The 14,665-nt window shown below is 42.8% G+C and overlaps 1 protein-coding gene across 1 annotated transcript in view; it reads left to right on the forward strand.

The window, feature by feature from the left end:
- PTPRB (protein tyrosine phosphatase receptor type B) overlaps window positions 1-9,091 on the forward strand; it is a gene marked incomplete at its 3' end in the record, with an annotated part of 139,947 nt that extends 130,856 nt beyond the window's left edge. Inside the window, exons 33-34 of the mRNA XM_080705077.1 lie at window positions 4,066-4,186; window positions 9,069-9,091. Coding sequence (XP_080561203.1) covers window positions 4,066-4,186; window positions 9,069-9,091 — 144 coding nt within the window. The remainder of the gene's footprint in view (window positions 1-4,065; window positions 4,187-9,068) is intronic.
- Between the last annotated feature and the right edge of the window lie 5,574 nt (window positions 9,092-14,665).

Raw genomic sequence — 14,665 nt, forward strand, 5'->3', positions numbered from 1 at the left:
TGAGTCCCTCCACAACTTAGTGAGATTCTGTTTCAAATAAAAGAATAAAAAATGGGACTAGGGCCAGGCATGGTGGCACACACTTGTAATCCCAGCATTCGGGAGGCTGAGACCGGAGGATCACTGGGCTTTGGGCATGGCTGTAATTGACATGATCGCCCAGACCAAGATGCCTCTTGAGAAATCTCTAGGCGGATGAAGGAAGATGGCAGCGGCCGGGGTCACAGTAGTGATCTCAGCCGCAGGACAGGACAAGCATTTCTCGAGGAAGCCCTGGACACCAAATTTTGGTTTAATATTGGATTGGGACAACTTAAGGAGACACTTCCATCCACAACTTCCCATCTAGAATACAGGAGAGAGAGTGGATAATGGCGGAATTAGAAGCAAAATGACAAGAAGGTGCCAGCCATGCAAGAAAAACAAGTTTTGGAAGAATATCCCAGAAGGGATTAGAGAAAAGACCACTTCAGCCATGCATGCTGGGGACTCTTAACAACATACCTTGTAAGAAATATGAGCCAGGCGTGGTGGAGGGAGCTGTGCAGGTGGGAGCCAAGCCGCACGTCCTAGGACCTCAGCATACCCAGCCACCGCACTCCTGTGCTGTGCTGGAGGCCATGGTACGCCCAGAACAGCAGACCCTGCTTTATGCGGTGAGGCTGTGGGCCTCGGCTCTTGGAAGGGAGATAAAATTCACTGCTGCTGAGTGCTCGATCTCATAGCCTCTTCAAAACACACATTCTGTCTTCTCTTATTATAAAAATAAAATAAAATATTGGAGAGGGGCTAAGACGGCGGCGGCGGCAGCCAGGACTCAGGAGATGCAGACAAACTCTATCCAATTCACTTGGAAATATTGGGGGGGAAAAACTGCAAAGGGGGACTCCCCTGCCACGCATGCTTAAGAATTCTAGACATCATATCATGTAAGGAAGGAGCTCAGCAGAGAACCAGGAGGAAGGCAGCGCCGGTGGAGCGGCGGCGGGGCATCACAGAGGCGAGGGCCCTAGTGGCGGCGGCAGAGGAGGAGGCTATTATTTTGGAAAGGCAGAGACCTGATTCAGCCCACCTTGATCTCCTGAAGAAATTTCCCCAAAGGTAGAATTTGGATGGGCAGACAGATCCAGTCCAGTCCACCTTGAGCTTTCGAGGAAATCTCCTTAAAAGTAGATTGACTGCACCTGCCACACATGCTCAAGTCTGGAAAACATGCTAAGTGGCAAAAGGGTTTGGGGGGTATCAGAGAGAGCCCCGCATAGCCGGGATGGGCCTACACATTGTGTGTAGTCATCAGCCCTCATGGCCACCACGCCCCTCTGCACAGAGAGGCCAGGGTGTACGTGGAGCAGCAGAGCCTGCTTTCCAAAGAGAAGCTGTGGACCTCTGCCTTTGGAGGGAAGACAGAATTTATTGCCACTAGGTATTTGGGATCCCAGCTTTTGCAAAAGACATGTACTGTTTTCTCATATTTTAAAAAATATAAAAAAAGGAAGAACGCTGGGCGTGGTGGTGCACACTTGTAATCCCCGCACTTGGGAGGTGGAGACAGGAGGGTCGTGCTGGTTCAAGGCCAGCCTAGCTGGCTTAAGAGACCCTGTTTCCAAATAAAAATATAAATATAAAAAGAGAGAGAGAAATAGGTCTCCAGGAGTGTAGCCCGGAGATAGAAGGGTTTTCAGGAACCTCAGTGCTACCGAAAAACAAAAAAATAGAAAGAAAAAATGGAACATCTGTAGACGACCTGCTCATAGTGACATAGACCAGAGCCCGATGCACAGCAAGGCTGGTGCCGGGAACTCTGAGGCCAGGAGAGGAGCCTGCCAGGCGACTAGGCCAGAATCGGGGCCACAGAGGCTGGGATTGAAGCCTGCCGTGAGGCAAGGCCAGTGCTGGGGCCTCCGTCTGAGGCTGGGATCGGAGCCTGCCGAGGGGTGAAGCTGATGCCACAGCCAGTGAGGCCGGGATTGGAGCCTGCCATGAGTCAAAGCCAGTGCTTGGGCCTCCGAGGCCAGGATCAGAGCCTGCTGAGGGGTTAGGCCTGTGTCGGGGCCAGTGAAGCCGGGATCAGAGACTGCCATGAGGCAAGGCCAGTGCTGGGGCCTCTGAGGCCGGGATTGGAGCCTGCCAAGGAGTGAGGCTGGTGCCGGGGCCAGCGAGGCTGGAATTGGAGCCTGCCATGAGGCAAAGCCAGTGCTGGGGTCTCGGCCGGGATTGGAGCCTGCCGAGGGGTGAGGCTAGTGCTGGGGCAAGCAAGACCGGGATCGGAGCCAGCCCTGAGGCAAGGCCGGTGGGGGGGCCTCCGAGGCCAGGATTGAAACCTGCTGAGGGGTTAGGCCAGTGCCAGGGCTAGTGAGGCCGGGATTGGGGCCTGCTATGATGCAAGGCTGGTGCTGGAGCCAGCGAGGCCGGGATCAGAGTCTTCTGGGTGGCCAGGCCGGTGCTGGGGCCTTCAGTAGTGGGATCAGAACTTGCAATGCAGCATACACAGAGAAATATCATAGAAAACAAAAAATCAGATGCTTTCCCTAATATGCAAAAACTAGGAAGAAATGGATAATAGGAGGAGATCTAGTTGAAGAAAGGGCCCTATGGAGGAGCAATTAAGGTGACCAATCAGAGGGGATGGGATGGGGAAAGATGGAATCTCTTTAAAACGCATGATGTATGTAAACAAATATATCAAAGTTAATCACCAAATCAAGCATGGGATCAAGGGAGGGGGAGGGAATGCGATGGGGATTGGATAAAGGCTAATTGGATGATGTGTGCTTGTATATCCTCACAAGTCTTGTGTTCCATTGTGATGTTTGACTACAATGCACCCATAAAAATATATTTAAATAAATAAATAAATAATAAACAAACCATTGACCACATTTATTGCTTTAAACATGAAGTCCAGAAATATTTTTCAATATCCCTCTACCTAACATCCATATCAAGTCTTATGCCCTTTAACAGAAAAAGGATGTTACCTATGGAAGAGGCCTGGGTTGCTTGTTTTATAGGCGAAGGGACTGAGATCCTGAGAAGCCTCAGGATTCATCCTGAGCCAGCCAGAGGCTAAGAGCCAGTCTCCCCCTCATGGTCTCTCCCTCCCTCCCTGGGCTCTGAGGAATTATTATATCATTAGGGAAGCCAAGGCCCCTCAGTGACGGTGACAGACATCCATTCCCTTATGAGAGCGCTCAAGTGGTAGTGGGGAAGGGAGCCAGTCACATGTTTGGCTGCCTGTGGCTAAGACACTGGTGCCAGCAGAAATCTCTGTGCTATCTTTAAGATCACCAAAGCACTGGCTCTTCTATATGTCTGTGTTTCTCAAGTGGTTAATTCTCAAATAGCAGACAGGGGAGTAGGCTTTGCTTTGTAACCCTCTGCAGTTCTGTGTTGTCAGCCACCATCTTTGAAATTCTTCCATAGGCCAAACTCAGATGCCAAGGGAAGGATCAGAATTGTACTAGAGACTGCCCTGGCTTCCAAGAACTGACAGTGTAGCTTACTGTACACACCTCTTTTTTCTACTATATTCTCAAAAGAAGGGGAACAGAACAGAAGAATATGCTGCCACAGGATTTTCTCCTAAGACAGTCAGTGTGATGGAAACATGACCTTTAAGGTTATAGGCCCTGGATCTAAACCCAGTGCCCCATTTCTTACTACTTGACCTTGGAGAAGTGAGTGAATCTCTGAGTTTCAATGTATATGGGTATTTGCATCTACTTCACAGGGTTGTTGAAATCATGAAATGAGATAATTTATGTAAAGCACATAGAGAGTGTCTGGCATTAATTCATCTATTTAATTTGAGAAGGGTTTACTATGTGCCAGACAGTTCTAGGCACTCACAGCACATACTGTATAGACAGGCACCATGTAAAAGGAATGAATAAACACTCCTTGCTTGTTACCATTCTCCTCGTTACAGTGGTAATAAAAAGCATTCGCTCTTTGATGATCGGGAAATGTGCTCATGTACAGCATCCCATTGCTGACAATGTTCTGTAACTCTCTTCTTGTGCTTGAGATGGGTCCTCTTCTGATGTGTTTTCTGCTTTTCCATAGTGTCAGTACATATACTTGCATCAGTGTGTAAGAGACGTCCTCAGAGCAAGGAAGCTTCGGAGTGAACAAGAAAACCCCTTGTTTCCAATCTACGAAAATGTGAATCCAGAGTATCACAGAGGTAGGATCTGACTTCACTGACTTTTAAGTTCATTTTCAAAGTATGGTTAATCTGGATACCATTAATAATTTAAAACTCTTTCAACAGGCACCATCCATTTCATCTCCTATTTATGGTCCCCATAGAGTGAGAACAGGGAGGAGATGCAGAGGAGGGAGGGGGCTCTCACAGTTGAGTAGCGATTCCACATAGTGTCTCTATCTACCCAGCCAAGAATGGCCTCTCTTAGTAGGATTCTGATTAAGATCTAGCAATAAGCTTCACCAATACGTAGGAGTCATTGCAATTGCAGCTAGGAATTCAAATTGAAAAATTGTTCTGTAGAAGAATTTTGACTATCAAGAAGTAGTAGATGTCTATAACCCTCATACTTGGGAGGCTGAGACAGGAAGACCATAAGTCCAAGTCTAGTTTCAGCAACTTAGCAAGACACTGTTTTAGAATAAAAAATAAAGAAGCTGGGAATGTATCTCAGTGGTAGAGCACCCCTTGGTTCTAATCTCAGTACCACAAAAATAATAACAACACAACAACAAAACAGCAATAACAAAAAAAATTTACAATCAAGGAATTTGTCCTTAATATGTTCTTATTTTGTAAGCCAATATTTTTCTACTGTGCTAAGTACAGAAAAAGCTTTATACATAAAGTTTTTCACAATTAAAAGTTTGAGTGAAAAACAGTATTTAAAGAAGGCTGCATTGGTCAGTTTTGCATCGCCACAATGAAATAACTGAAGGGACTAACTTTAGAAAGGGAAAAGGTTTGTTTAGCTCACAGTTGGAAGGTTCAAGTGCATGGTGCTGGCATCCGCTCAGTTCTGGTGAGGTCTTGTGGTGAGTGGTTAGATGGCAGTCACAGGAGCACATGTCAAGAGCCAGGAGTCATATCTTAAGCCAAGAGCCGAGCAGGACCGCCTCAGCCATTATCACACCCTTCTCAGAAGAACTACCAATGAGTTTCACAAGAACTACCTCCCTAGGGTACACCCACAATGACCCAAGGAGCTCCCAGTAGGCCCTACCCACAAAGGTTTCACCACAGCACTTCCTAATACCACCACCTTTAAACCAATCCTTCAATCACAAGGGACCCTTGGCAGGCACAGATCATATTCAAACCATAGCAAGGACTAAGTATACCATGTTGTATCTACTATCTACTTACCAGAATAGAATGCAGTCATTAAGAATTAAGGACGTGGAGCTGGGTGTGCTGGCTCATACCTGTAAACCCAGCTACTCAGAAGGCTGAAGCAGGAGGTCTCAGGTTCAAGCAACTTAGTAAGATCCCTTCTCAAAAAAAAAAAAAATTAGCTGGGCATAGTGGTGCATGTTTGTAATCCCAGAACTTGGGAGGCTGAGACAGGAGGATTGCAGGTTCAAAGCCAGCTTCAGCTACTTAGTGAGGCCCTCTGATATTTAGTGAGACTCTGTTTCCAAATAAAAAATAGGACTGGAAGTATAGCTCAGAGGTAGAATGTTCCTGGGTTCAATCCCCATTACTGCAAAAAATAAAATAAAAATGACAGGGGATATAGCTCAGTGATAGCCCTGTGACTCAATTCATTACCACACAATAAATAAAGAGGTTAAAAAAAATGAAAGATTTTGAGTGTAGCTCAGTGGTAAAGCACTTGACTAGCATGCTGTGGTCATGGGTTCAGTATCCAGGACCACAAATCTTTTTTAAATATTTTGAGATGATATTTTACTATGTTGCTCAGGCTGGCCTCCAACTCTTTGACTCAAGCAATTCTCCCATTTTAGCCTGCTACAAAGCTAAGAATACAGGCACATGTCACTACATCCAGATGAAAAAGGATATTTTCAAGGATATTTTACTAAAATGAATATGCTTGAGCTGGGCATGGTGGCACATGCTTGTAATCCCAGCTTTTGGGAGGCTGAGACAGGAGGATTGCAGCTACTTGGTGAGGCCCTCTGAAACTTAGTGAAACCCTGTTTCAAAATAAAGAATACAAAATAGGGCAGGGGGTGCAGCTCGGAGATCTAATGCCCCTGGGTTCCATCCCCAGATCCACCAAAAAAAAAAAAAAAAGAGAGAGAGAGAGAAGAGAGAGAAAGAGAAAAAATTTTGGTTCCCGAACAGCCTCAGCTACTTAGTGAGGCCCTCTGCAACTCAGTGAGACCCTGTTTCAAAATAAAGAATAAAAAATAGAGCTGGGAGTGTACCTCGGAGGAAGAATGCCCCTGGGTTCCATCCCCCATACTGAAATAAATAAATAAATAAATAAATAAATAAATAAATAAATAAATAAATAAAATGAATATTCTTACAAATAATTCGTCCTAGTGTACTTCATGTTGCTCTAGCAAAATATCTGAGACTATATACTTTATAAAGAAAAAACCATTTGGGCCAGTGATATAGCTCAGTGGTAGAGCACATGCTTAGCATATGCAAGGCCCTAGGTTCTCCCCGGCCCCATATCAAAAAAGAAAAAAGAAAAAAAAAAAAAGGTTTATGTAGCTCCCAATTTCAGAGGCTGAAAGTCCAAGATTGGGCAGCTGCCGTCTGCTCGGCATCTTGAGGAAGCCTCACGGACCCTCACAGCACTGCAAAGGCATCACGAAATAGGAGAATGTGTGACAGTGGAAGAGATCAATCATATGGTAAGAGAAGAAACAAGAAACAGAAAGAGCCACTCCTGCAAGATCCATGCCACTGAGACAGCACTCGTTCCTTCAGGATGGCAGTTCTGGCCTGGTCACCTCCTCCTGAGCCCAACATTTCAGTGCCCTTACACAGGAGACCAGGCACCCAGCACACGCGTCTTTTAGGTGACAAGCTCTATCTAAAACACAGCATAAGTTAAACAAGAGAGGCAAAATGGAAAACAACCACAAATGATACGTAGGAAGAAAATAAATTTCTCTAGGCAATAGAAAAATAAGTGGCCGGGCGTGGTGGCGCAGTAATCCCCACGCTTGGGAGGCGGAGACAGGAGGATGGCACAGGTTTAAAGCCAGCCGCGCTGGCTTAAGAGACCCTGTTTCCAAATGAAAAGTATAAAATAGGTCTGGGAGTGTAGCCCGGAGGTAGAAGGGCTTCCAGGAACCCCAGTACCACCAAAAGAAAAAAAGAAAAATAAGTGATTTTTTTCCCTTCTATTTTTATATATTTGCTAGAACAAGCATGGAACACTTTTCAAGTTAAAAAAAAAAAAAAACAAAAACCAAAAAACTGAAAGCTGGGCGTGGTGGTTCACACTTGTATTCCCAGCATTTGGGAGACAGAGACAGGAGGATCAAGGTTTGCGGACAGCCTCAGCTACTTAGTGAGGCTCTTTGCAACTCACTGAGACCCTGTTTGAAAAGAAAGAATAAAAAATAGGGCTGGGGTGTAGCTCGGAGGCAGAATGCCCCGGGTTCCATCCCCAGTACCGCAAAGAAAAAAAATTAATAGAAAACATTTATTAAACATATAATGCACTGCTTGGATCAAGCAATAATGAGGTCTTCATGCCTCTTCCTGCTCTGGGCCACACTGAGGCCTGAGGTATAACATGATCCATTTAGGAGTCTGAGGGGACGTAATATGAGTTGTCTCTTTCTGCCAATAGTGGCCTCCGCTCCTTGTCAGGAGCACAGCATCTACCTATGAATCGGGTATCTTTTTTTTTTCCTTTGAAAATGTTATTTTAGACCTGTCTTATTTTGGTTTCTAGACGATCTTCAACTGGCAATGTCTCCTAACATTCCATTTAGTTCTCGGTACCTTTTATACCCGTTAGTACAGCCAGTGCATTAAATAGTTTAAAAGAAAAAAAAAAACTGTAAAGCATAAATAGAGCCCTTCTATTTAGAGGAGTTCCTTGTAAATCAGATAACCTTTTTGTATTAAAAAGAATTACCCCTAATTTATCTGTATAGTAAATTAAGGTCTTTGCACATCAGATATTTTTTAAGAAGCTTCAGGGTGGAGGGAGCTCTGGGGATCTTAGAGGTTCCTTTGTCTTGCTTTGATTTGTTTGAGAGTCCTCTTTTGGAAGGATCTTGGGTGTGCCTGAAAGAAGCTAACTAAAGGATAGAAGAAGATAATCACCATATCTTACTGTAGTTCTCTGGTTTCAACCCCTTTGGAAAGATATCCAGTATATGTATACATGTGAATATACACCAGTGTCGATCTGGGCACTCTATATTGGGAGGGAGGGAAATGGGAGGAGGGAGTACCAAGAGGGCGTACATGTATGTCACTGTCAACATGGTGTGAGATATAATGCACCAATAAAGCACACACGTGCGTACACACACACACACACACACACACACACACACACACTCAGCATCCCAAAGGCTAGGATTCAGGTCCTTGCTCCAAAAAGGCATAGCATTAACAAGCTGGGTAACACTGAGTAAGTTACTCTACCCCTCTGGACCTTTGGCTTTATTTGTATAATTAGGGGGAATGATTAACATCACTAGCCCCTTCTAAGTCTGATCATCTATGCATTTTGCTTGGTTTTCTTTGTTCATTTGTTTGTTTATGATACTGGGGATTAGCTCAAAGGCATTCTACTTATGAGCCACACCCACCAACCCCCCCCCCCTTTTTTTTAAACAGGGCCTCACTAGGTTGCTGAAATTCTCATTAAGTCACTGAGGCTGGTCCTGAACTTGAAAACCTCCTGTCTGAGATTCCCAAGCACTGGGATTTCAGGTATGCAGCACCATGCCTGGCTCATCTGTGTTTCTTAATGGAGTGACCTAGCACCATAGAGGTGGTTTCATCATAGACCACACTAAGCCTCAGCGATTGCTGCTAGTCTCTCCTATTTGTGATTTTCACAAACGGAACAACTGTGAGCCACCCTGCTACAGTCTCTAATTATATTGTCCATTGTCCTTTCTTTCAGATGCAGTCTATTCAAGGCATTAGGAATGTACCCAAGATCTCCTGGATACAAGTTTTTCACCATGTGATTTTTTTTAAAAAATTACTTCATGCCCTACTGAGGTGCCAGCTATTTCTATTGATACTGTGTATAATTTATTAATCTGGAGAATGTTAAAGAATTTATATAATTTAAAGGTAACAGATATTATTGTATATAGTTGTATTTTGTAGTTTCTCCTGTAAATATGTATTTTTCATAATGTTTAATATTAAGCTTTATAGAATACTATTTTTTCACACCGAAGTAAGTGTTCATGGCTTGTTCTGCATAAACTAATTCAACCTGTATGACAGGACTGCTGGTTAAATGTGTACGGAGGCTGTTACAGAGAAATCCTTTGGGCTACGTTTCTTACCTGTCTCGATATTTACTGGACAGGATAAAGAGCAGGGCTAGAGAGAGAATATAGTAAAAACAGCTTTGCTCCAGTTTCCTCTCCCATGAGCACCGAGATCCAAATGTGATCCAGATGTTATTTAAAAAAAAAAAAAGGCATAAAAGGATTAGGGCCCGAGGCATAGCTCAGGGGTAGAGCATGCACTTAGTGTGCACAGAGCCCTGGACTCCATAATTAGCATCAAAGCTGAGTGGGGTCGTTGTGCCTCAATCAGTCACTCTCTCTCCCCTTGCTCTTGCCAAGGATTTAAGCCAACGTGGTCAGCTCAGGAACCAGGGAACTTGCGGTGCCGGCCCAGGCAGCAGGGCGGCTGAGGGTTCAGGTAGAGAATGATCCAAACAGGCGTGTGGAATTCCTTGTGTTAAGAAGAACGTCTGCTGCATCCCTGCTGGAAATGTGGCAAAGCACCATCCCCAGCGATCAGAGATTACCTCACCGCAGCCACGGTGTGGAACAGGAATGCGCTGTCACCACCACCGCGTTGATTTATGGACACACACTACTCTCTGTCTCAAGTCCAGTGCGTTGCTCCCCTGGGAAAGTCATATTTGGTTTTCCCTTTAAAAGATTATGATGGCAAACCGTGCTCCTGGTGGAAGGATCTAACACCAACAATTTTCATAGAAATATCTGCAAACATCATATGTCGTTCATTAAAAAAAAAAACAAGCAACAATATAAAACAACGCAGCGCTGCTTAGTATAAAATGTGCCAAAAGATTGTTTTAGTATGTCAGTGAAGTCAAAATGTCAAGTGGTCACCTCAAGTTGAATTTGCTATAAAAGGCATTACATACCCTACCATGTTTATTTTCAACATTCAGAAAGTGGGCATTGGCTTTATCAAGGCCAGGTTCAAGAGCCTTCCTGAGAAAAACCTAAAAGTGAACAAGCTAGAGATATTTTCTTTAAATAGAGGTCACACTCATTGATCCTGCAGCTGCATTTGTAGAAAGAATACGTTCCTTTCAGAGTAAATGTTTTTGCAATCTACCATAAATTCCCATAGGCTTATACTGAAGTATAATTGGGTAATAATTAAAAAATCACTAACAATACATTAAATATTTAAAAATTATATAATTCTACATGTAGTCTAGAAGACATTGGGGGTTGTTTAAAGTTTACAAAAATAGAGAGCCATTTGATAAAGATGAATGGTAAGAGTAATACGAGGAATCAGAGCCCTCACTGCTTTAATGTGCTCCGTGCTCGTGGGCAATGACAGTATTGGTCTCTGATTCTGTATCAGGGAAGTAAGTGAATCTTCTAGAAATGAAAAGGAACAATGTATGTGTTAAGCACAGCAGATGAACCTCCAGGAAAGAAATACAGGTCAGAGATTTAAGAGGTGTGGGTGGTGTCTATTAGGAAGCACTTTTATTTTCTACACTAAAAATAAAAGAGGAAAACAAAACAGAATTATAAACTAGTGTTGCTCAGCCCAGGGCACACCGATACCTAGAAAGATAAATTCATTTTTGATTTCTTAGTCATTCAGAAAAGTTTTAGCAAGTGCCTGCCGCCTGTTAGGCTCTCTTCCAGATCTCCTTGTTTCTACTAGCATAAAGAGAATGCATGATGATAATAAACTGGGAGTGTTGTTACGGTCTTCATGGAACTTAAAAGAGGGCTTGGGTGAGAAAATAACTCAGATAACTGAGCCAGTTGAGAAGGGAGGGCACCTTCCACAGGCCCGGCGCAAGGCTGCTTTCCTAGCAACCTCCTGGATCTAGAAGAAAGAGCAATTACTCGTGCACAAGCCAGGAATTATAGCCATTAAAAGCCCACATGTCTGTGTAACAGTAAATAACTCTCACATACCCCAGCAACATGTGAGGCAGAATCACGATGACAGAAATGAGCCCGACGAAGGAAAACTGTGCGTTCCTTTAGTCTAATCCAGGGAATATTGATTCCTGCTCTACACCTAATTTTAACTCTCCTTAGCAACAAATATTACGCTATTTCCCTCCTGCTCCCAGGAAGATTAAATAGTTGATACAGTCATTCAATTTAAGAGAGAGAAAGGGGGGGGGGAGGTTTCCTTGACATTCAGCTCGATTGGATATATTTCCATTTAATTGCATCATGTGGCTGCGTCTTGGTAAACACTCCACTTCCTGTCTTGGTGGGCATCCTGTCTGCGCACCTGGGTGCTACACTTGAATCATCAAGGCTTCAAAGTGGGTTTGAGCTATCAAGTCTTGGGAAGAGTCCTGTCTTACATCTTAATCATTATTTATCCAAGTTCCTTATAATTAACTCCTTTAATCTCTCCTCATTAAATCAATTTTGTATTACATTCAGTTGTTCTCTGGAAAGCAGCCAGGTTTTCAGCTCTTAAATCAGGTTTTTCAAAGATTCGCCTCCCTGTCTGGGCTTGCGGATATTCGTCCTAAGTAACCTCCCATTCTCAGCGCCTCTGAGTCCCACCCCGCACTGCTTACCCCCTCTCCCTGGTGGATTTGTCTGCTTCGCCACTTGAATGTGAGTTTATCTTCTGATCATCTTCTCTTCTTCTACCCATTGGTATAATTGTGTAAGCCCCTCAGCATAGCAAAGATGATTATGATCTCATTTTCAAATACTAAAATACCACAGCCTACAGTTTGGGGTCAGTTTTATTTGGGACGGTCATTAATTAATTCTGCTACTAACCTCTTGGAAAAAAGCCCAAAATTACATAAGAAAATAATATGAAACCATTTAGCAGATTCCAGCAACACAAAATTAGGGCTCAAAAGCCCAGGATGGTGGCAGACACCTGGAATCCCAGTACTTGGAAGGCTGAGACAGGAGGATCACAGGATCAAGGTCAGGCTTGGCAACTTTGCAACCCTGTTTATAAATAAATGAATAAATGAACAAATGAATGCATAAATGAATGAATAAATAAGCAAAGACGGGGGTTTTGACATAAAGGTAGAATGCTTGTGGGTTCAATACCCAGCACTAAAAAAATAAAAAAAAGAGTTTACATGGTCTATATCACACTATGATTCTCTTTCCTTCCTGTCTAAGGATTCAGATTCTTATACTAAATACTTCCTTACCTTTTATAATAAAGTTATCTGGGAATTCTTGGAGGTTGGAATCCTGGAATCCCAAGGCCACCCCATGAACCTGACAGTATGTGGGGCCCTCCACTCTGCAGCTCTGGGCTGCCCTAGAACTTTAGTTCACACCATGAACCAAACCAAATCTGACCTGAAAAAATGAATAGGTGATACGGTGCTTGTTTAGAAGAGGAGCATTCCAGGGGCTTTTCAGGTTCCATTCCATTGAGGAAATGACTTGATCCACCAGGAGAGAGTAGTAAGAAGAAATGAGTGATCTTCTTCCAAGTGAGCAAGTTCTCTCTACCCCTCATTCCTGAAGAGTTGAAGGAGAAAATGCTCTGTCTGCCCAAATGCTTTGTTAATTTTCTGAAGGTCTTTAACCTGAGACTCAGAGCATCAGGTATATAAAGAATGTTTCCAATTACAGGAAACTGTAAAACATGACTGCAAAAAGCAAGCCGAATAAGAAGGGAAAAGATCTTTAAAAAGGAATTGAACCAGAGAGCATCAGTAAGATAAAATGGCATCTCTTTTGTGTGACCAGATTGTCCTTTGAACATCTTGTCATGTGTCCCTAATAGGACATGTAAGTTGATCATCTCTGATACAAAAATCCTAAATACACCAAATCCAATATTTTTTTTAACATCTGCATGATATCACATTGGGGAATTTCTCACTGAACTTATGATCAGTGCCTTGTCAAAGCTCTAATGCATTAAAAATATTGTATAAAATTACTATCAAGCCATGTGCAGTGGTGTCCAACTGTGATCTCAGCTACTCAGGAAGCTGAGATAGGAGAATCACAAGTTTGAGGTCAGGATAAGCAACTTATGGAGACCTTGTCTCAAAATCAAAAATAAAATGGGCTGGAGATGTAGCTCAGTGGTAGAGCACATGCCTAGTAATACACAAGGCCCTGGGTTATATACATGTGTAAAGGTATCTATGAAACATGAATAAATTCCATATTCAGACTTGGATATCATTCCCAAGATATCTCATAATGTACATGCAAATGTTCTAAGATCCAGAAAAAATGCAAAATCTGCAAAACTTCTGGTCCCAAGAATTTCATATTAGGGCTATGCAACCTGTATTACTCTTTCTGGACATTCACTTTGACTTCATCAGACAGTTAATTTAGCTGCTTAAGCAACTGAGCTGATTCATTTATTTTGTGAATTGACCAGGTATTTGATTAAATTTACTGGGTTTGGAATTCCAGATATGCCACCTTTAGATTCTTGTAATGCATGATGACTTTGAAAATGTTTGGCCATTTTAATTAAAATGCAGGGTAACATTTGATGCAGCTACGATAACAGCAAAAAAATCTGTTCTGTTCTAAAAATGTTTCTAGCAATGAAAATATTTCTGGCTCAGAGAATACTCTTGACTTGTAGGGAGGCTCCCTTGGAATAAATCTGTGCATTTAATTTTTAAAAGATTATCTATATAGATACAGTCATTCAATAAGGAGACTGTTGGTGAATGCTCCTAAAATAGAGATTTATGTAATGGAAATAAAGTATATTTGAAGTGATTTGCCAAAGATTATTTTTATAACCTATATGCCAATGCACATGATCTTATATAAGACACCAAAATAAGTTATTCAAAACTGTGAATAATGTCAGACAAATGCAATGTGTCCCTTTGAGAATAGTCACAGAGAAGGGTTAGTTATGGCTGCTTTCTGCCTCAAGTAATTGCTTTTAAGATATGCCATCCTCACTGACAAAGCAAGCTTACAGTTATGTTTGTGATGTCATGTTTTAATAGCTATGTATGTAATAAGCATCTCATCAAGAAAGAAACCTGCCCCAAGTGTGATTTAGAAATTCAGTAGAATTAAGTGGCATTCATCTGCAAGTTAGTGGGAGGGTCTGCTTCAGTGTTGGCGGAATTTCCTAGTCCTGACCACCCTGACAAGAGAATACAGCAGTGTTCTTTCAGAGTAAGTACTCGAGCTCTAGTCTTTCATGCAAGACTCACCAGGCTTAAAAACCCTTCAAGGGCAAAGACCAAGTCTTTAATCTCTTCTCTACTCCTACCTTGTAGAAAATAGTTCATAGCTCACAGACATTCTA

Source organism: Muscardinus avellanarius (genome assembly GCF_963383645.1).
Source record: "Muscardinus avellanarius genome assembly, chromosome: 11".
Classification (NCBI taxonomy): Eukaryota; Metazoa; Chordata; class Mammalia; order Rodentia; family Gliridae; genus Muscardinus; species Muscardinus avellanarius.